The sequence below is a fragment of the Oryctolagus cuniculus genome, chromosome 20 (assembly GCF_051225735.1).
Source record: "Oryctolagus cuniculus isolate XC-2025 breed Fujian yellow rabbit chromosome 20, ASM5122573v1, whole genome shotgun sequence".
Classification (NCBI taxonomy): domain Eukaryota; kingdom Metazoa; phylum Chordata; class Mammalia; order Lagomorpha; family Leporidae; genus Oryctolagus; species Oryctolagus cuniculus.
Genome location: NC_142886.1, coordinates 38,707,567 through 38,728,993, shown reverse-complemented (window position 1 = coordinate 38,728,993; position 21,427 = coordinate 38,707,567). Strand labels below are relative to the sequence as shown.

General features: G+C 43.2%; 1 protein-coding gene across 19 annotated transcripts in view; it reads right to left on the bottom strand.

Moving 5' to 3' along the window:
* SPATA7 (spermatogenesis associated 7) overlaps positions 1 to 21,177 on the bottom strand; it is a 40,443-nt gene extending 19,266 nt beyond the window's left edge. For 4 of the 19 annotated variants that reach the window (XR_016226439.1, XM_017349468.3, XM_089322056.1 and 1 more), the window contains exons 1-4: positions 20,966 to 21,177; positions 12,272 to 12,346; positions 8,248 to 8,343; positions 3,986 to 4,033 (exon numbers count right to left, since the gene is read on the bottom strand). Coding sequence is in view for 18 of the 19 variants with exons in the window: in XM_017349468.3 (XP_017204957.3) it covers positions 3,986 to 4,033; positions 8,248 to 8,343; positions 12,272 to 12,346; positions 20,966 to 20,984 (238 nt within the window). In the remaining variant the exon portion in view is untranslated. Of the gene's footprint in view, positions 1 to 3,985; positions 4,034 to 4,647; positions 4,758 to 6,176; positions 6,421 to 8,247; positions 8,344 to 12,271; positions 12,347 to 20,965 lie in introns of all 19 variants that reach the window. The other 15 variants (XM_089322054.1, XM_089322057.1, XM_089322058.1 and 12 more) reach the window with 13 other exon arrangements.
* Positions 21,178 to 21,427: the final 250 nt, after the last annotated feature.

The following is a 21,427-nucleotide window of genomic DNA, read 5'->3' as shown; positions in this document are numbered from 1 at the left end:
GAAGCCGGGAGCCAGGTGCTTCCTCCTGGTCTCCCATGTGGGTGCAGGGGCCCAAGCACTTGGGACATCCTCCTAAATGTAAAGCTAAAACTATAAAACCCTTAGACAAGCAAAATTAAAAACCTTTCCACTTTTTCAAAAGGCATACCTGTAAGAAAATAAAAAGTAACAGATGGGAGAAAACATGTGTAAATATGCATCTAATAAAGGACTTGTACCCATAATATAAAAATAACTTATAAATAAGACAAAAATTTAAAAACCATGCATATGAAAAAAATGCTCTACCATCATTAGTATAAAGAAGGCACAAATTAAAACCATGAGATACTTCAGTTTCACTAGAATTACTATTATCAAAAACAGAGTAGCAAAGACAAAGAGAAACTGAGATGCTAATACAGCCAGAAGTGGGAACGTGAAATGGTACTTGATATTCTCTAAAAAATAAAACATAACATAGCACTTGCCCCGTATCTGTGGGGAATATGTTACAATTCTCCCCCCGTCTCCCAACTGTATGCCTGACACCAATCATACATATAATGATTTTTTATTTACATACAAACTTGTGAAGTTTAAATTATAAACTAGGCACAGCAAGAGATTAGCAACCGTAACTATAATAAAACAGCACAATTATAACAGTATTCAGTAGTGTCCCCTCATCCATATTTCCATTTTCTGCAGTTTGAGTTAGTCAACCATAATTAGAACACATTAAATGGAAAATTCCAGAATTTACAAATTTTAAATTGGAACCAGTGTTGTGGTTCAGCGGGTTAAAGCCATGGCCTGCAGTGATGGCATCCCATCTGGGTGCCAGTTCGAGTCCTGGCTGCTCCACTTCCAATCCAGCTTCCTGCTAGTGTGCCTGGGAAAGCAGCAGAGGAGGACCCAAGTGTTTGGGCCCCTGTGCCCAAGTGGGAGACCTGGATAAAGCTTCTTGGCTCCTGGCTTCAGGCTGGCCCAGTTCTGGCTATATGACCATTAAGGGAAGAATCAGAGGATGAAAAAATCTCTCTCCCTCTCTCTGTAACTCTGCCTTTCAAATAAATAAATAAATATCTTTTAAAAAAGCTTTAAATTGTGTACATTGAGAAGCATGACAAAGTCTTTTATTATATTTTTATAATTATTTTGTATGTGTCTACATATTTACCTTTTCCAGTGAAGGTTTTGCTTTCACAGTGCCATTCAACATGTTTTGTTCCTAATATTCTTTTTAAAAAATATTTATTTATTTATTTATTTGAAAGGCAGAGTTAGAAGGGGGGGGGGAAGGAGGGGGAGGGAGAGGGAGGAGGAGGAGGGGTAAGAGGGAGAGAATCTTTCATCTACTAGTTCACTCCCAAAATGGTCAGAGCTTGGGCGATCTGAAGCCAGGAGCCAGGAGCTTCCTCCAGGTCTTCCATGTGGGTGCAGGGGCCCAAGGACTTGGGCCATTTTCTGCTTTCCCAGGCATTTTAGCAGGGAGCTGGATTGGAAGTGGAGCGACTGGTGCCTCTATGGGATGTCGTTGCCACAGGCCATGGCTTGAACCTGCTGAGTCACAGTGCCAGCCCCTACACCCAATCTTAAGGTAGGTCTAGTGGTGATAGACTCCTACAGTTTTTATTAGTTTGGGAAAGATTTCGTATGTCTTTCATTTTAAAGAATAGTTTTATAGGCCATGCTATTTTTGGTTGGCAGTTTTTCTTTTTCAAATACTTGGAAAATACTGTAGATGGCATTTAGCTGAGTGGTTGAAATGCCCATGTTACACATCAGAGTGTCTTGAGTTTGATTCTTGGCTCTGGCTCCTGACTGCAGCTTTTTGTCAATGTGGACCCTGGGAGTCAGCAGCGATGGTTCAAGTAATTGGGTTCCTGCTACCCATGTGGCATAGCCAGCTTCTGGTTCCAGCCCCACCTGGGCCAGGTCCTTGTGCGTATTGGTGAGTGAACCAACAGACTGGCGCTCTCTTTGTTTCCGTTGGCTGTTGCGGGCACCTGAGGAATAAACTAGTAGATGGAAGCTCTTTGTCTCTTTCCCTCTCAAATAACAAAAGGAAGGAAGGAAAGAAAAAGGAAAGCTCTCCTAGCTTCAAGAAATTAGCTAATAGTTTTATGAGGAGAATTCCCTTATATATGATGAGTTGCTTTTTCTACATTCAAAATTCCCTCTTTAAAATTTACTTTCATTTTGTATGAAAGGCAGAAAGGGTCGGGCAGGGGTGGAGAGACAGGTACACACACGCTTGAATACACTCACATACACACAGATAACTTCCTTCTGCTGGTTTACTCCCTAAATGCCCATAACAGTGTTTGGCCAGGCCAAAGCCAAGAGTTTGGAACTCAATCCAGCCTCCCACACAGGAGACAGGGACTCCATACCAGAGCCATCATCTGCTGCCTTTCAGCATGCATGTTAGCTGAAGCTGTACTGGAAGCAGAATAGCCAGGACTTGAACCAGGCACTCAGATATGGGACACAAGTATCCTAAATAGCCAACTTAACTACTGTGCCAAATGCTAGCAGTCCCTGTCTTAGACTTTTCACCTCTTCAGGTTTAAATCATTTGGGGTTATTTCAGCTTCTTGATTTTTTTAATTAATTAATTATTTTGATAGGCAGAGTTAGGGAGAGACAGAGAAAGATCTTCTATCTGCTGGTTCACTCCTCAAATTGCTGCAACAGCCAGGGCTGGGTCAGTCCTGGGGCCAGGAACTTCATCCAAGTCTCCCACATGGGTGGCAGGGACCCAGGTACTCAGGCCATCTTCTGCTGCATTCCCAGGAGTATTAGCAGGGAGCTGGATTGAAAGTGGAACAGCGAGGACACGAACCAGTGCCCATTTATGGTGCTGGCACTGCAGGTGGAGACTTAACTTGCTACGCCACAACGCCAGCCCTGGGCTTCCTGATTCTGGATGTCATTTTCCTTCCTCCGATGGTAAGTTTTTCATTATTAGTTCTTTAAATAAGATTTTGCTCCCTTTTTCCCTCTCTTCCTTCTAGAACTGTCACAATGTACAGGATTCACTAAGTGGTGTTCCATAAAGCCCATAGGCTTTCTCTATTCTTTTTCAATCTTTCTTCTCCTCTGCCTGGATAATTTCATGACCTGTCTTCAAGCTCACTGATTCTTCTGCTTGGAAAGTGTTTTAGTATTCTCCAGATTTTCATATATAAGATAAGTGAAATCCAGAAGTGAAAATACTTTTTCCAAAGTCACAGAGCAATCATATAGCAATTCAAAGGTAAAGCTTAAGCTTAGTTCTAAGTTTCTAAACTTAGAAACACAATACAAACTTCTTTTATTTATCTGTAATTTTAAAATGTTAGAAACACTTTCTCAAAAGTCAGTATGTTAAGACCTTTTAGGATGGCTACCATAAAAAAAAAAACAGGAAAAAACAAGTTTTGGAGAGGATGCAGGAAAACTGTAATTCTCATGCATTAATATGAATGTTACATGGCATAGCTACTAAGGGAAATATTGTGATGGTTTCTCAAAAATTAAATCAGAAATTATCACATGACCCAGATTTTCTGCTTCTGGGTACATATACCAAATATCTGAAAGCAGGGTCTTGAAGACATATTTGTATATTCATGCCCATGGCAGCACTATTCACAGCAGCCAAACACAGATGACCCTTGAGAACATTATGCCAGTCATAAAAGAACAAATACTATATAGTTCCATTTATTTGAGGTATGTGAACTAGTAAAACAAAGTAGAAAGGTGAGAAGGGTCAAACTCCCAAAAATAGGAAGTAGAACAATGGTTTGCAGGGCCTGGGGGAAGGCAGTTACTGTTTAATGGACACAGAATTTCATTTTCACAAGATGAAGACAGTGCTGAAGGTAGATGATGGTGATGGCTATACTGTAATACTTAACGACACTGAACACTTTAAAATGGCTAAAAGGCAAGTTTTATGCTATGTATATTTTACCATAATTTTTAAAAGGCAATATGTCAAAAAATTACTTACATTTGATGCTTGCAGTCATGCTTACTGGAATTGAGCAGTCTACCGCAGCTGAAAGAGACAAATTAGCTGTTCAGAAATATTCTTTTTATAAATCACAACAAATACCAATTAGTGAAATCATAAAGGTCTCAGAATTCGAATTCCCTTGTTTTGACTTTTACTGTATTTTTAGAGATTAAAAAACACAATATCCAGGAGCCAGCATTGGGGTGAACAGGTTAAGCTGTTGCCTGTGGTGCTGGCATCTCACATGGGCACCTGTTCATGGGGTCCTGGCTGCTTCACTTCTGAGTCAGCTCCCTGCTAGCCTTGGATAACGCTCCTGGTTTTGGCTCGGCCCACCCGGGCCACTGAGGCCCTTTGGAGAGTGAACCAGTAGACAGAAGATCTCTCAGTCTTTCCTTCTCCAACTTTCCCTTTCAAATAAATAAATATTTTTAAATATTCATGATAAAAATATATTGGTTATGGCTGGCGCCACGGCTCAATAGGCTAATCCTCTGCCTGCGGCACCAGCACACCGGGTTCTAGTCCTAGTCGGGGTGCCGGATTCTGTCCCAGTTGCCCCTCTTCCAGTCCAGCTCTCTGCTGGCCCGGGAGTGCAGTGGAGGATGGCCCAAGTGCTTGGGCCCTGCACCTGCATGGGAGACCAGGAGAAGTACCTGGCTCCTGCCATTGGATCAGCGCGGTGCGCCAGCCGCAGCAGCCACTGGAGGGTGAACCAACAGCAAAGGAAGACCTTTCTCTCTCTCTCTCTCACTGTCCACTCTGCCTGTCAAAAAAAAAAAAAAAAAATCAATTTCCTGGTTTTGATAACTGTACAATGGTTTATATGTGTATTATTTCTGAATTTCCAGTAAGTCTAAAAATTACCCCAGAATAAAAATTTTAAAAGAAAATGAAAAGACCAGTCACAGACTGGAAAAAATACTGCAAAACTGTGGTGCAGCGGGTTAACACCCTGGCCTGAAGGGCCGTCATCCCAAATGGGCGCCAGCTAATCCACTTCCTATCCAGCTCTCTGCTATGGCCTGGGAAAGCAGTAGAAGATGGACCAAGTCCTTGGGCCACTGTACCCGCATGGGAGACCCAGAAGAAGCTCCTGGCTCCTGGCTTCAGATCGGCACAGCTCCGGCCGTTGTGGCCAACTGGGGAGTGAACCAGTGGATGGAAGACCTCTCTCTCTCTGCCTCTCCTCTCTCTGTGTAACTCAAATAAATAAATAAATAAATCTTTAAACGAAAATACTGCAAAAAGTATACCTGATACAGAACTTGTATTTAATATATAAATAACCCAAAATTTATTACTAAGGAGATAAAACCACCTGTTTTTAACTGCACAAAAGATTTGAATACGCATTTCATCAAAGAAGATATACAGATGTCAAATAAGAATGAGAAAAGCTGCTTAACATTATTAGCTATCAGGGAAATGCAAACTAAAACTATGAAGAGATACAAAGTACACATCCACTACAGTGACTAAAACTGGCTGCTAATTCCAAGTGTTGGTGAGGATGTGGTAGGACTGGAAATGCAAAATGGTATAGTCACTCTGGAAAACAGTCTGATGGTTTCTTATAAATTAAAATACATTTACTGTATTACTTTAGTTCTACTCCTTAGCAAACAAATTTAACCTAATGAAATGTACACACAAATTCAAAGACTATAAATGAATATTTACAGTAGCTGATTCCTTAACAGCCAAAAACAAATTAAAACAATTCAAATTTCATGGGGCAGATGCTGTGGCATAGCAACATCCCATATGGGTGCTGGTTCAAGTCCCGGATGCTCCATTTTCGATCCAGCTCCCTGTTGATGCGCCTGGGAAGACCAATTGAAGATGGCCCAAGTGCACCCACATGGGAGACCTGAACGAAGCACTTGGCTCCTGGCTTCAGATTGGTTTAGCTCTGACTGTTGCAGCCATTTGGGGTATGAACCAGCAGATGGAAAATCTCACTCTCTCTGTAAATCTGCCTTTCAAATAAATAAATCTTAAAAAAAAAGCACAATCCAAATTTCCAACAATTCGTGAACTGATAAACAAATTGTGGTAGATTCATTAAATGGAATATTACTCAGCAATAAAATGCAAGAAAATACTAATACCCACAACATGGATTAGTCTTGAAAGTATACTAATTAGCTCAAAAGAATACAAACTGTTTGATTCTACTTACATGATGTTCTAGAAAAGGCAAAAATATAGTGGCAAAAGATCAGATCAGTGTTTGCCAGGGATTTGGGTGGAAGGGACTGATCACAAAGGATTGAGGAGAATTTTTGGGGAAGCTGGAGACGTTGTATGTATCAAAGATCAGCAAGCTTCTTCTGTAAAGGGCCAGACAGTAAAAGCTTCAGGCTTTGCAAGGTGATATAATTTGTCACAACTTGTTTAACTCTGCCTTTCAATGCAAAAACTGCCTACAGACAAAATGTAAAAGAATGAACATGACTGTATGTATTTATGGACAATTAAATTTGAATTTTGTATGATTTTCACATCACAAGATATTGCTTTATTTATAGAAATTATTTAAAAAATATAAAGCAGGTAGGGCCACCGCCTGCAGTGCCCACATCCCATATGGGCACCGGTTCAAGTCCTGGCTGCTTCACTTTCAATCCAGCTCTCTGCTGTGGCCTGGGAAAGCAGTACAAGATGGCCCAAGTCCTTGGGCCCTGCACCAGTGTGGGAGACCCGGAGGAGGCTCCTGGCTCCTGGCTTCAAATTGGTGCAGCTCCGGCTGTTGCAGCCGTTTGGGGAATAAACCAGCTGATGGAAGACCTCTCTCTCTCTGCCTCAGCCTCTCTGTAACTCTGCCTTTCAAATAAAATAAATACATCTTTTTAAACAAAATATATAGGGGCCAGCGGTGTGGCGTAGTGGGTAAAGACGCTGCCTGCAATGCTGGCATCTCATATGGGCACTGGTTCGAGACCTGGCTGCTCCACTTCCTATCCAGCTCTCTGCTATGGCCTGGGAAAGCAACAGAAGATGGCCCAAGTCCTTGGGCCCCTGTACCCGTGTAGGAGACCCAGAAGAAGCTCCTGGCTCCTGGTTTCAGATCAGCACAGCTCTAGAACCAGCAGATGGAAGACCTCTCTTTCTTTGCCTCTCCTTCTCTCTCTAACTCTGACTTTCAAGTAAATAAATATTTTAATAAAAAAATATAAACACCATTCTTAGTTCACAAGCTGTACAAAAATAGATGGCCTATAAGCTGTGGTTTACCAATACCTGTTTTATAGTATGACTGTGGTAGTAGTTTTACATTATTCAAAATATATAACTGTATACTTAAAATTAGTGCATTTTATTGTATATAAGTTACATCTCAAAGCTGACAAAAAATAAAACATAAGCCATTCTATACATTTCAAATATTGCTAACAAAAATTGTATACTTAGTTCTGGTGTTGTAGCAGAGCAGGTTAAACTGCCACCTGCAATACCGGAATCCCATATGAGCACCAGTTCAAGTCTTGGCTGTTCTACTTACAATACAGCTCCTTGATAATGCACCTGGGAAAGCAGTGGAAGATGGCACAAGTACTTGGGCACCTGCCATGCATGTGGTGGACCAGGATGGAGTTCTAGATTTCTGGCTTTGGCCTGGTTGACTATTGTAGCCACTTGGGGAGTGAATTAGCAGATGGAAGATCTCTCTCTCTCTTTCTACCTCTCCCTTTCTCTCTGTAACTCTTTCAAAAATAAATCTTTTTAAAAATGATGTTCTAAATCTGCCACATATATACAGATGCAATACTTGATATTTCACTACAACACATAAGCCCTTTTATATATCATTTTTGCTATATATTCTTTTTTTAAAGATTTATTTTTTATTTATTTGGAAGGCAGAGTTACAGAAAGAGGAGAGGCATAGAGAGATAGAGAGAGCAAATGCATATGCTTCCATCCACTGGTTCACTTTCCAAATGGCCACAATGGCCAGGGCTGGGCCAGGCCAAAGCCAGGATCCAGAAGCTTCTTCTGGGTCTCTCACGTGGGTGCAGGAGCCCAAACTCTTGGACCATCTTCCTCTGCATTCCCAGGCACATTAGCGAGGAGCTGGATTGTAAGTGGAGCAGCTGGGACTCAAACCACTACCCATATGGGATGCCAGTGATGCAGGGAGAGGCTTAACCTGCCATGCACAACACCGGCCCCTATAGACTTATTCTAATGGGAAATGAAGTGGAGGATTTAAGTTGGGGTACATAAAGTTCACAATTGCACATTTTTACCTTTGGCTGAAAGGATTTTATTATAGTGAACAGCCATGTGATTCTTGACCAGCTGGAGAGTGCTTAATCTGAGAGAAGAGGAGTCAGTGCAAAAAGCTAAAAATTAAAACATATTTCATCATTATATAATTAAAATCAATATAAAACCATAAGTTAACGATTAAGTTCATTCTTATAAAATGTTCTGAAAGTCAACCTTACAGAAACTGATATTCTAGCTTTGTGATACCAAATATGGTCTATTATTTTCTTTTTTTAGAAAGCTTTTATTTAATAAATATAAATTTCATAGGTACAGCTTTTAGATTATGGTGGTTCTTTCCTCAATACCCGCCTCTCCCACCCCCACTCCTGTCCTACCTCCTACTCCCTCTCCCATCACATTCTTCATTAAGATTCATTTTTAATTATCATTATATATACAAGATCAACTCTATACTAAGTAAAGATTTGAACAGTTTGCATCCACACAGACACACAAAGTATAAAGTACTGTTTGAAGACTAGTTTTACTGTTAATTCTCATAGACAGAGGTCCTACATGGGGAGCAAGTGTACAGTGCCTTTTGCTATTGATTTAACAATTGTATGGTCTTAACCTCGCACTGACAACACTGATGACCCACTAATCACTTGGAAATCAAACCTTTCCAAGACTAAGTTTTACAGGCCTGAGTCTGGGAAAGAGATTCCAGAATCTAATCTATTACTACTTCTATAAAATAATTTTTTTATAGCTCTCAATCCAATAATTAAAAATGTTTAGCTACTTGCTTAGTTATAAAATAATGTTACCATTGTTAATATTTGAACAATCCAGGAAGCTTCTGAAATCAAATAAATCTCAAATTCCAAAACTTTACATAGGTTTTATATAAAGATCCTATTCTGAGAGGTAAATTTCTAACTTTACCTGAAAACAAGATCTACAAATCGGTTAAGTGAATTCTTTCTAAAGTACTAGGGCTATCTTAAGTATAATCACATAAAAATCCCATGACATTAAATTCTTTAACACTTACCCAAACTGTTTAAAACAAATCTTAGAAATACTTTCATACTTACATTCAAATATAAAATATATAGACTTAACTTTTTAAAACATAAAATCATTTTTAAGAATACATGCATATAGTTTTTAAAAATTCAACAATAAAAATAGCACAGAGATTGAAAAATGAGTGACTTGTCTATACTGACAGTTTAGTCTCCTCTCAGAAACACTCTCTGCTATGTTTTTTTTTGGCCCACATTATTTTGTTTTATTGTTACTTTTGCCCACTTCTCTGCTATTTTTTAAATGAGTTCTTCCTGGGAAACTATGCATAATATAAAGATATACATACAATAATTGTTGAGTTTTACTACTACTAAAAATATTTGTTAAACGGGTATCATTTGTCATGCATTGTTTTAAGCTTATCTGGTCATTATTATCATCACCTAACAGAGTGGAAACTAAGGCAAAGAGATATGAGTTGGGCTTTCAAGGTCACACCACTAACAGAGGATGTGCAGTTTGGATGTAAACCAAGGCAGCCTCATATTTACAACTACTGCACCTTTACGAACTCTGTACATGATTGTTTTTTTAAAAAAAGTTAGCAAACTTTACATATTGTTCTTTGTCCTCCTTTTCTATGTATGCATATTTTAAATCTAGTTTCAAATTTTTATTTAAAAAATTACTTTTCCAAGTTTGGTTCTGGAGGCCAACATCATGGCACAGCAAGTTAACCTGCCACCTGGAACTGGCATCCCAAATCAGAGTGCCACTTCCAATCCAGTTCCCTGCCAATGTGCCTGGGAAGGCAGTGGAAGATGGCTCAAATCCCTGGGCCCTGCTACCCAGGTGGGAGACCCAGATGGAGGTCTGGGCTCCTGGCTTCAGCCTGGCCCAGCCCTGGCCATTGAAGCTATTTGAGGAGTGAACCAATAGATAAAGAAAGATATTGCTGGGGCTGGCGCTGTGGTGTAGCGGGTAAAACCACTTCCTGCAGTGCTGGCATCCCATATGAGCACTGGTTCAAATCCTGGCTGCTCCACTTCCGATCCAGTTCTCTGCTATGGCTTGGGAAAGCAGAAGATGGCCCAAGTCCTTGGGCCCCTGCACCCGTGTGGGAGATCTGGAAGAAGCTCCTGGCTCCTGGCTTTGGATCAGCGCAGCTCCAGCTGTTGTGGACATCTGGGGAATGAACCAGTGGATGGAAGACCTCTCTCTTTCTCTCTCTCCTTCTCTCTCTGTGTAACTCTTCCAAGTAAATAAATAAATCTTAAAAAAAAAAAAGATATCACTGTCCTCCCCACCCTTTTTACCCCCCCACATAACTCTGCCGTTTGAATAAATTTTTTTTAAAAAAGCTGGATTTTGGCTCTCTCCCTCTCTCTATATATATGTATGCACACACACAAATACATATATATATATATATATACACACACACATATATACATACACACACACACAAACATGAAGAATTGAGACAACTGAAAATGTGATCATGTTTGGATGTAATGTCATCAAAGGTTTTTAAATACTAAATAATAAGAAAAAACAGATTTCAGTTATTTTGCCTAAAAACCCATACTTAAAACTTTTTATAATTATAAAAATTTTAAAACCAACAAGATGGGGCTGGTGTTGTGGTGTAGTGGGTTAAGCCACCGCCTGTTGGGCCGGCATCCCATGTGGGTGCCATTTCAGGTCCCGGTTGCTCCACTTCCAATCCAGCTCTCTGCTATGGCCTGAGAAAATAGTACTAGATGGCCCAAGTGCTTGGGCCCCTGTACCAGCGTGGGAGACCAGAAGAAGCTCCTGGCTCCTGGCTTTGGATTGGGCCAGCTCCGGCTGTTACGGCCGTTTGGAGAGTGAACCAGAAGATGAAAGATTCTCTCTCTCTCTGCCTCTGACTCTCCTTAACTCTGCCATTCAAATAAATAAATAAAAATCTTAAAAAAAAAAAAAAACCAACAAGTTTACTTTGAAGGCTTTAAAATATAAAACTGGGGCCATGATCCTGGCACAGGTTAAGCTGCCATTTGCAATACAGGCATCCTATAGGGGAATGCGATTCAAGATCCAGCAGCTCCACTTCTTTTTTTTTTTTTTTTTTTTTGACAGGCAGAGTGGACAGTGAGAGAGAGACAGAGAGAGAAAGGTCTTCCTTTGCCATTGGTTCACCTTCCAATGGCCGCCACGGCCGGCGCACCACGCCGATCCGATGGCAGGAGCCAGGTGCTTATCCTGGTCTCCCATGGGGTGCAGGGCCCAAGCACCTGGGCCATCCTCCACTGCACTCCCTGGCCACAGCAGAGAGCTGGCCTGGAAGAGGAGCACCCGGGACAGAATCCAGCACCCCAACCGGGACTAGAACCTGGTGTGCCGGCACCGCAAGGCGGAGGAATAGCCTAGTGAGCCGTGGCGCTGGCCTCACAGCTCCACTTCTAATCCAGTTCCTTACTAATGAGCCAGGAAAAGCAGAAGTTGGCCCAAGTACTTGGGCCCCTTGTACCCATATGGGAGACCAGGATGGAGTTCCAGGCTCCTGGCGTCAGCACGGCCCAGCCCTGAATAGAAGACAGCTCTGTGTTTCTCCCTCTCTTTGTAATTCTGCCTTTCAAATAAATAAATAAAAATCCTTTTTAAAAACATGTCTTTATTTTTATTTTTGAAAGATTTATTTATTTTTTATTTGAAAGGCAGAGCTACAGAGAGAGATAGAGAGAGTCTTCCATCTGCTGGTTCAGCCCCCCAACTGGCCGTAATGGCCGGAGCTGAGCCAATCTGAAGCAAGGAGCCTCTTCTGGGTCTCCCACGTGGATGCAGGGACCAAAGACCTGGGCCATCCTCCACTGCTCTCCCAGGCCATAGCAGAGAGCTGGATCGGAAGCGGAGCAGCTGGGACTCAAACTGGCACCTATATGGGATGCCAGCACTGCAGGCGGTGGCCTTACCCCCTGTGCCACAGCACCCACCTCAACAGCAGTCTTTTAACAAAGTAACTATTTTAAGTACCTTACTTACCATTACTTTTGGTACTCAAGTGTCCTTTAAATAGGCTTGGTGGACCATATCTGGGAAGGACAGGGGTTGCTCTGACTTTTACCCAAAACAAACACAAACACAAAGTATTAGGATAAATGAAAGAGGATTTCACAAAGAATATTTTAAAAATAATTTATGTTTACCAGTCATTCAAGATTTTATTCAATCACATTATTATTCAGCAATGATATATCAAATGGCAAAAATTCAACACAGATAAAAAGCTTCACCTTTTAAGAACATAAGCATTTTTGATCAGCTGTTCCTTGGGGCTTAAGTTTCATTGGGTAAAATGATAAATTATCAACTGCATCATTTGATATATATTGGCTTTATTCTGTACTCCACTGATCTATATTTTTAAACTATTTGGAGATAATATAGCTAAGATTTTGATAAATAGGTATTAACCTACAGTTAATTGTAGATTAGTCTATCCTTGGAAGTAAATTTTAAGATAGTAATCGTTTCACAAAGTTAGTAAATTTACAAATTATATCATGTTACTAGGTATAAAACAAGTATATAAAAATCAGAATCAGGGGGCCGGCGCTGTGGCATAGCGGGTAGAGCTGCTTCCTGCAGTGCCAGCATCCCATATGGGCTCCGGTTTGAGTCCTGGCTGTTCCTCTTCCAATCTAGGTCTCTGCTATGGCCAGGGAAAACAATGGAAGATGGCAAGTCCTTGGACCCCTGTACCCGTGTGGGAGACCTGGAGAAAGTTCCTGGCTCCTGGCTTTGGACAGCTCCAGCTGTTGCGGCCATCTGGGGAGTGAACCAATGGATGGAAGACCTCTCTCTCTCTCTCTCTCTCTCTCTGCCTCTCCTTCTTTCTCTGTGTAACTCTCTCAAATACGTAAATAAATCTTCGGAAAAAAAATCAGAATCAGAGTATATGATTTCAAGTCTTAAGGTTCACCTAGCCCAACCTACTCAACCCTTGTTTAGATCCCATCAAAAAGCACATAATTAGGGCTGATGTTGTGGCACAGCAGGTAAGGGTGCTCTTGCAGCACCTAGCTGCTCCCCTTCCAATCCAGCTGCCTGGAAATAGTCCTGGGAGAGCATCAGAGGATGTCCCAAGTACTTGGGCCGCTGCCACTCATGTGGAAGACTTGGATAAAGCTCCTGACTCCTGACTTTAGCCTGACTTAGCCCGGCTGTTGTAGCCATTTTAGGCATGAAATAACAGTGTCTCTGCCTCTCTCACTCTGCCTTTCAAATAAATAAAATAAATCTTAAAAAAAAAAAGCATACTTTAAAAGTAATTCTAGAGCTGGTGCTGTGGTGCAGCGGGTTAAAGCCCTGGCCTAAAGCGCCGGCATCCCATATGGATGCTAGTTCTATTCCCAGCTGCTCCTCTTCCAATCCAGCTCTCTAATATGGCCTGGGGAAGCAGTAGAAAATGGCCCAAGTCCTTGGGCCCTTGCACCCACATGGGAGGCCCAGAAGCTCCTGGCTTCTGACTTTGGATTGACTCAGCTCTGGCCATTGAGGCCATCTGGGGAGTGAATCAGCGGATGGAAGACCTCTCTCTCTCTGTCTCTAGCTCTCTCTGTAACTCTTTCAAACGAATAAAATAAATCTTTTTTTTTTTTTTAATTCCATATAATGGAAAACTCTCCCCTAAAGGCAGAGTTTGATCTTCTAGACTGTTAGGCTTTAGGATTTTCTATGTCCTAACAGATGAGAAGGTGGCCAGTTAAAGTAGAAAATCCCATGTGTATGCTGGTTCATGTCCCAGCTGCTCCACTTATGATGCAGCTCCCTCCCCCTGGGAAAGCAGCAGAGGATGGCCCAAGGACTTGGGTCCCTAGCCCCAACGGAGAGACCTGGATCAAGCTCCTGGCTTCTGTCCCAACCCAGGGTTTTGTGGCCATCGAGGAGTGAACCAGTATGGAAGATCTCTCTGTGTCTCCCCTTCTCTAGCTCTGCTTTTCGAAAGACAAAAAAAAGGGGGGGGGGGAGAAGAGGGGAAGGGAGAGAGAAAGAGAGAAAAGGAAAGATAAGAAAGAAAACAAAACAGGACAGTGTGGTAAAGGGGAAATAAGGCTGTAGCTTACCCAGACAGCAGGCAGCAGGGGTCTGAGAAGAGATTCAGCCCTAGGCAACAGCCTAGTATGCTATTTGCTGGGAGGGGCCACGTGGAGGCGCAGAGACCTACGTCCATCTGACCAGGTGGGTTTGGATGGGCAGAACCCCTGATTCACAGTGTATGGGCATTGTCAGTTTGGTATTTCTAGGGCAGGGCACTCGGAGTAGTTGGAGCAGAACTGATAGGGTACCAGGTAGTAAACTTGTCAGGCTTGGGATGAACTATTTGTGCACCAATGCACCAAAGTTTTTAGAATTAACTATTTGTGTTCCAACAGCCTAGCAAGTCCTAACACAGACTATATGGGGTGTTGGAAAATTACATTTTGACCTTATTACAAAATAATTTCTCACTTCAAAAAGTGATTTGATTTTTAGTACTAATCATTAAAACAGAAAGGCTGAGTTAACACTAAATGTAACAAACATACTGTCGCTCCCCCTCTTCGTGGAGGAACGACACAGGACCCTGCGCTGTTCTTTCGTCTGCTCGGCCCTCCCCGGGTTTGCTGCTGGTTCTTCCTGGGTTGGCTACCGTCCCTTCCACCTCCGTGGAAGGGCGGTTCCCCCTGCCACATTCCCCACTTCCGCGGGGGAGCGGCACACCGCCGGCCGGCTCTCTCGGGGGCTGCACAGGTGTTCCTTCAGATAGATGTTCCTGGTGCATGTTGTCTCTCTCCTCCTTTATAGTCCTCTTCCACCAATCCCAACTCTGCTACCCACACACCGAGTACGCTGCTCTCCTCCAATCAGGAGCAGGTCCTACAGTTTATTGGTTGAACTGGAGGCAGCTGTGTAGCTGTTTCTCCCTTCTCAGCGCCATATTGTGGGAGAGCAGATGCATAGAATAAGTCTTAATTCCAGTAACTCAGTCCAGTCTGGGTTGCTCCCCACACATACAAATACAAACACAATATTCCTAAGAGACAGGATTTTAAGAGGGTAAAATGGCTAGTGTATCAATCAGGCTGTTAAAGCTATAAAGCTGTGGGGAGAACAAATACAAAGTCTAGAAGAAATAAGCATCAAGATAGAAGGATCTAAAATTCAGGACCAGAGAGCAAAACTTGCTGGAATAAAAACAACCGGAGATAGAATGTCTATGAAGCTCCTTCTACGTCACAGGTCAGAGCTGGAAGGAAAAAAATTACCTTCTTTCAGATAGTACAAGTCAAGGTGATGCTGTTTGAGCCAGTGCTGAAGAATCATGAAATTAGCTTAGTTTTTGCAAGGTGTCCGGTGTGTAATAGATCTTCCCAGGCAGACGAATCAATTAATTCACAAGCTTTTATTGGGATTCCGCTCCTGGGTGAGGTTCACGGGTCCCAACAGAGCAACAGAGTGGAGCGGGGCGGGGCTGGGGAAGTCGCGCCTTAGAGGTTGGGAGAGCTCCTTATGATACAGGGTGTGGGGTTAAAGGTTGAGGCAGGTCTGATCCTCATTGGTTGACCTTTAGGCACCCGTGCGGACCTTGACAAGGACTTTTCTTCCCCAGAAGTACAGGTAGGGACTCTCCATTCCTGGAAGTATAGGCCTTCTCTCCTTGCGGATCCCAAAACTACCAGTTTTACCAGCAAAGAAAGGCATCTGAGATCTAACCATAAATCAAAAACCCCTTTTTTAAAAACCTTACTTCTCTGGGGCTGGTGTTGTGTCGTGGTAGGTAAAGCTGATGCCTGTGATACCGTCAACCCATATGGGTACCAGTTCATGTCCTGGCTGCTCCATTTCCAACTGAGCTCCCTGTTAATGGCCCAAGGAGACCAGGATGAAGCTCCTGGTTCTTGGTTTCGGCCTGGTCCAGTGCTGGCTGTTGCAGCCATCTGGGGAGTGAACTGGTGAATGGAAGATTTCTCTTTCTCTTTCAAAATAAATCTTTAAAGAAAAAAAACCAAACCCCAACTTACTTCTCCAGAGGAAACAAGTGCCCAACTTTACTACTGCCTACAGCTCAATGCTTCTTTATCTGAAAATAGTACCTCAGCTTTCCTTTGGGGGAACTGCTCCTCCTCTTGGCCCTGGTGGTTTGAATACAGCTAATATTACTACCCAAGATCGGGCACAGACTCCTAATCTGGCCAACTGGCCACTGAGACACAAGCCCAGGACTTCTACTGAAACCATTAGGTAAGATGCCTTTTCCTCACTGGGCCTGTTATGCCCATGTAGAATGTGAGCAAGCCCTGTACTGCCACTGGCCATCTTACACCACACAAGGGGAACCTGAGAAAGACCACCCAGCGGAAAGCCAAACCCTGGTAGAAAGACTCCTTGTAACAATGTTTGAGATACTGGCGCCGAGGATGTTTAAGGCTTTACCTTCCTTAGACTTTTCTGAGTCAAAAACTTCCCATTTTAGCTTGTCAGTTTGAGTCAGGTTTCTTTTGGTATAGTCAAAATGTTAATTGACTGAGTACTAACTGTACAGGCACTGCTCTAAGCACTTTGCAGGTATGAATTCACTTAATTCTAATTAATTCATTTTACTATTAGATAAGTGCTATAATTTTTCCCACTTTGGAGGTGAGATTGGATGAAGCATAAAAAGGTTAAGGTCGTAATCTGCCCATGATTACATAGCAATGATATGACAGGTTTGGGATTGGGAGCCCACACAGTCTTGTTCCTGAGTCTTAACTATTACATTTTTTTAAAAAAAATGTATTATTATTTTATTCATTTATTTGACAGGTAGAGTTATAGACAGTGAGAGAGACAGACAGACAGAAAGGTCTTCCATCCATTTGTTCACTCCCTAAATGGCCGCTACGGCCGGCACTGTGCCAATTCGAAGCCAGGAGCCAGGTGCTTCTTCCTGGTCTCCCATGAGGGTGCAGAGACCCAAGCACTTGGGCCATCCTCCAGTGCCCTCCCGGGCCACAGCAGAGAGCTGGACTGAAAGAGGAACAACTGAGACTAGAACCTGGTGCCCATATGGGATGCCAGTGCCGCAGGCGGAGGATTAACCAAGTGACTCACGGCGCTGGCCACTATTACACTATCTTAAACAATCTACATTGCTAAGATTTTGAACCATGCTTTAAGTTACTATATCAAATGAAACAGACTAAGAAAATACCTCAACTCTATGTGGTTTATTCTTTCCAAATTCCATTCTATTGTATACATGTTTCACTACAGGAAAAAATGGTATATCCAGAGAAGTAAAACAGAAAGGCTATGTTCTCTGGTCTACTTACCCTGGAATGGGCTTATACTTACTGGTGTCTAACATGCTGACAGATAAAAGTCCCATTAAAATTAACAGAATTAAAGGGTGAAATAGAGAACTCAATTCATCTGGGCTCTCTTACAGCCGGTTTCTGGTTCCTGCTTTGTTTCCTGTGTATGGATCAAGCTTTCCTATTTCTTTGCATGACACTAGATTTTTCTGTCGATAGATGAATATTTTAGATAACAAACTACAGCAATTCTGGATACAGAACCCTCTCCCGGGCCCATTTTTACTGTTGTTTATGTGTTCTGTTTGTTTAGTGATTGACTATGCAATTTAATGAAGTCTATTTCCCATGGAGTGTGAAGCCTCTGACGTCCTCTCTCAGTGACGAAGCTTTGGGCAGGTGCAGTTTTACCTTCTCCATCAGGGTCTGGACCCACGTCTTTGGGATGAGGGCCTCCTTTCAAATGTGACTTTCCTTTAGTACTCTCCATCGGCTCTAGGGTACCTTATAGTTTTCTTCTATCTTACAGTTACTTATTTATGACAGTTTAACAATTTTTTAAACTTTTCTTGTTCAAGTCACTATGTGGATTCTGTCTTCTGACGAGACTTGAATGACTCCATGGAGCAGGGGAAAGTAGCCCCAAACCAGATGACAAGAAAAAGAACACGATCCTCTAATTAGGTTAGGACTAAGATCCTACACTTGAGATTGAAGGTCTTAGTAGGGCAGTGAAATTCAGCAGTGTGTGACAGCAGCCCAGTTTCCTACATAATTTGAGTTTAGAGATAGCCCAAAGGAACTCCCCAGAGGAAAGGTGATGGTGCTTCCCAGGAATACCAGAAGTTTGAGAGTCGGCAATAAATATCTTCAAGGGACAAACAGATTTAAAGAAATATTTTAAAAACTGATTGAGAGAAAGAAAAGCAGAGGGAGAGGGAGAGGCACGCAGAGGAAGCTCCCATCTGTTGGTTCAATCTCCAAACACCTGCAATGGCCCAAGCTGGGCCAGGACAAAGCCAGGAGCTAGGAACTCAGTCATTCAGGTCTCCCATGAGGGTGGCAGGGACTCAACTCCATAAGCCATCATCTGCTGCCTCCTAGGGTGTGCATTAGCAGGAAGCTGGAACTGGGGCAGAGCTGCGACTCAATAGGGCACTCTAATGCTGGGAATCTCAACCAGTGTCATAACCACTAGGCCACATGCTTGATCCGAAAATTTTTTTTCAAGCTATATTCATAAGTTGTTTCCTTTCTTTTTCTCCCCAAAAGTCATGGACAAAACAGTGTATGGCAGTTCGATACTTTCAATCTTTTCTTCTCACTCCCTACAAGACCCTGGAAACATAACATACCCCCTTTCAGATTATCAAGTCCAAGCATCCATTTTACAAATAATTAAAGCCCAGGGAGATAAAGTGACTTGCTGATTACCTAGCTAATAACAAAGATTATAAACAACATTATCCTTTCTACTACACTGTTATTATGAAGATTTACCCTACCAAAAAAAGTCTAAAATTATGACTACAATAAGAAAATGACAAAGACCACTTTTTCTTCTTTAGGCACTTTACTATTTTATGCTCTGAAATAATCAAAAGTAACCTAATGAAATCTAAGAAATTTACTTTTAATTATTTTATCTTTGCTTAAATTTGAGAACTGCCCCCAGATATTAGTTGATTTAATTAAATTCACGATCACTAACAATGTTTGATAGTACTATAATTACACAGTATCCTAAAAATGAAGCAAATTGGGTAAGTTATAAAAATTGGTTAAATCCTTTTACATTTTGATATGTATCTAATTTCAACCATCTTTCCATAAACAAATACTGAGAATTTAGTAAATCTATTGCACTTGATGTTCTATATGTATCCTTTCTTCATCCTCCTGCCTCTACCATGTGATGTAGGAATAAAAAGCACTGCATATCCCGCACCTGGATCAAAGCTTGTCCTGCTGCTTACTGAGGTCTTGCCAAGTTTCTTATGGTCCCTTACTTTAGTTTATTCTCTGTGAAATAAGGATAATACCTAACAATATGTTTTTGTGTATTAAATGAGATCATTTGGGACTGATTCTTGGTATACAACCCAAAGGTTTAATGTTAGCTGCGTTGTAAAATTTCTGAGGGTCATAAAAGTATTTTGGAGCCAGCGCCATGGCTCACTAGGCTAATCCTCCGCCTTGTGGCGCCAGCACACCGGGTTCTAGTCCCGGTTGGGGTGCCGGATTCTGTCCAGGTTGCCCCTCTTCCAGGCCAGCTCTCTGCTGTGGCCAGGGAGTGCAGTGGAGAATGGTCCAAGTGCTTGGGCCCTGCACCCCATGGGAGACCAGGAGAAGCACCTGGCTCCTGCCATCAGATCGGCGTGGTGCGCCCGCCGTGGCGGCCATTGGAGGGTGAACCAAGAGCAAAGGAAGACCTTTCTCTCTGTCTCTCTCTCTCACTGTCCACTCTGCCTGTCCAAAAAAAAAAAGTACTTTGGTTTGTTTTTTCTGGAACTTTGGTTAAGATGCCAGATTATACAGTTTTCTGATCAACGGGGTTCTTTCTTCGGAAGAGCATTTATTTTGATCGGAGATTACACATCAAAGGCGCACTCAAGGAATCATCCAGTAGTAACTTAGCTCAAAGGCACCCTTTTACAGATGAAAACCTTGCATTGGGAGCAGGGGAGGGGAGTCTGGAGACTGCCTACTTCAGCCTGAGGAAAGCATGTTCCTGGCTCGGTGTGAAGATACAAATTGTTGGATCTGGCCTATCTGTATTGCCTTAATTCCGTCAGGATACCCACTTGACTCGGAACGTCAAGAAGGGCAGGTGTAAGAGCTAACGGCGATTATGGATTAGTCCTTTGCTGCCAAACTCTAGTCCCAGACCAGCAAGCAAGCCTCACCTGGAAGCTCAGTAAAAAGGCAAACATCTCAGCCCAGACCTACTACAGCATAAAGTCCACCTCAGCATGACTGCTAGGGGGTTCCTGGTCACGGTGCAGAGAGGAGCCTGGGTCAGTCGACAGTTTGAGGGAGGCGAGACTAAAGCCTTGGCCATTTGGGATATTTCGTATTTACTTGTGCCGGAACTTTCTCTTTAATACCAGGTCCGGATACCTGATCGCCACACTCAAGAGACGGGGGGCCCTGATTCTGGGTCCCGGGAGGTTTGCTTTCCGAAGAACAAACCCGGCTGGTTCCGCGGCCTCGGAGCTCCCGGTGCACAGCGCGAGCTCAGGAGACTCGGCCTCCCGGGTCAGCGCGACTCATTCTGCGCCAGGAAGCGGACCTGCGAGCCTGGGCCGAGAGCCTGTTCTGCGCAGGGAACAGTCGGGGCTAACCCGGGGCCGGCGCGCTGCCCCAGCCCGGCCGAGAACCGAGGCCCGCCTTTTACCTCTCCGGCTGCCATCCATGTGCGTCCTCTTGCAGCCGCTGTGGGACAAGCCGGGTCCCTTCGGTCTTCCCCAGGCTGGGCCCAGCCCCGGTGGTTCAGGTTTGGTGAAGAGGAGCGGGCGGGAGACTGTAACCAGGCCGGTTGCTAAGGCCCGGTCCTCGCCGTCGTGTTTGTGACGTCACGGCGTAGGGGACGTGCGCTCCCGCAGCCCCGCCCCCGGGGGGGAGACAGGCAGGGCGTGGGCGGGGCTTCGGCGGATGGCAGGGACTGGGCGGGGACACAGCACAGGTCGGGTTCTGGGAGTCTGCCAGTCCTCCACAGAGCGGCCTGGTAGGGGCGGTCACCAGGCCCTGGAAAGCTTCGTCTCTGCGGAAAGAGCTGGTAGAGGAGCTCTCAGCTGCATCTGTATCCTCTGGGTCCTGGAAAAAGCTCAAACCCAAGGGTTAGTTGAAGTCAGGGTAA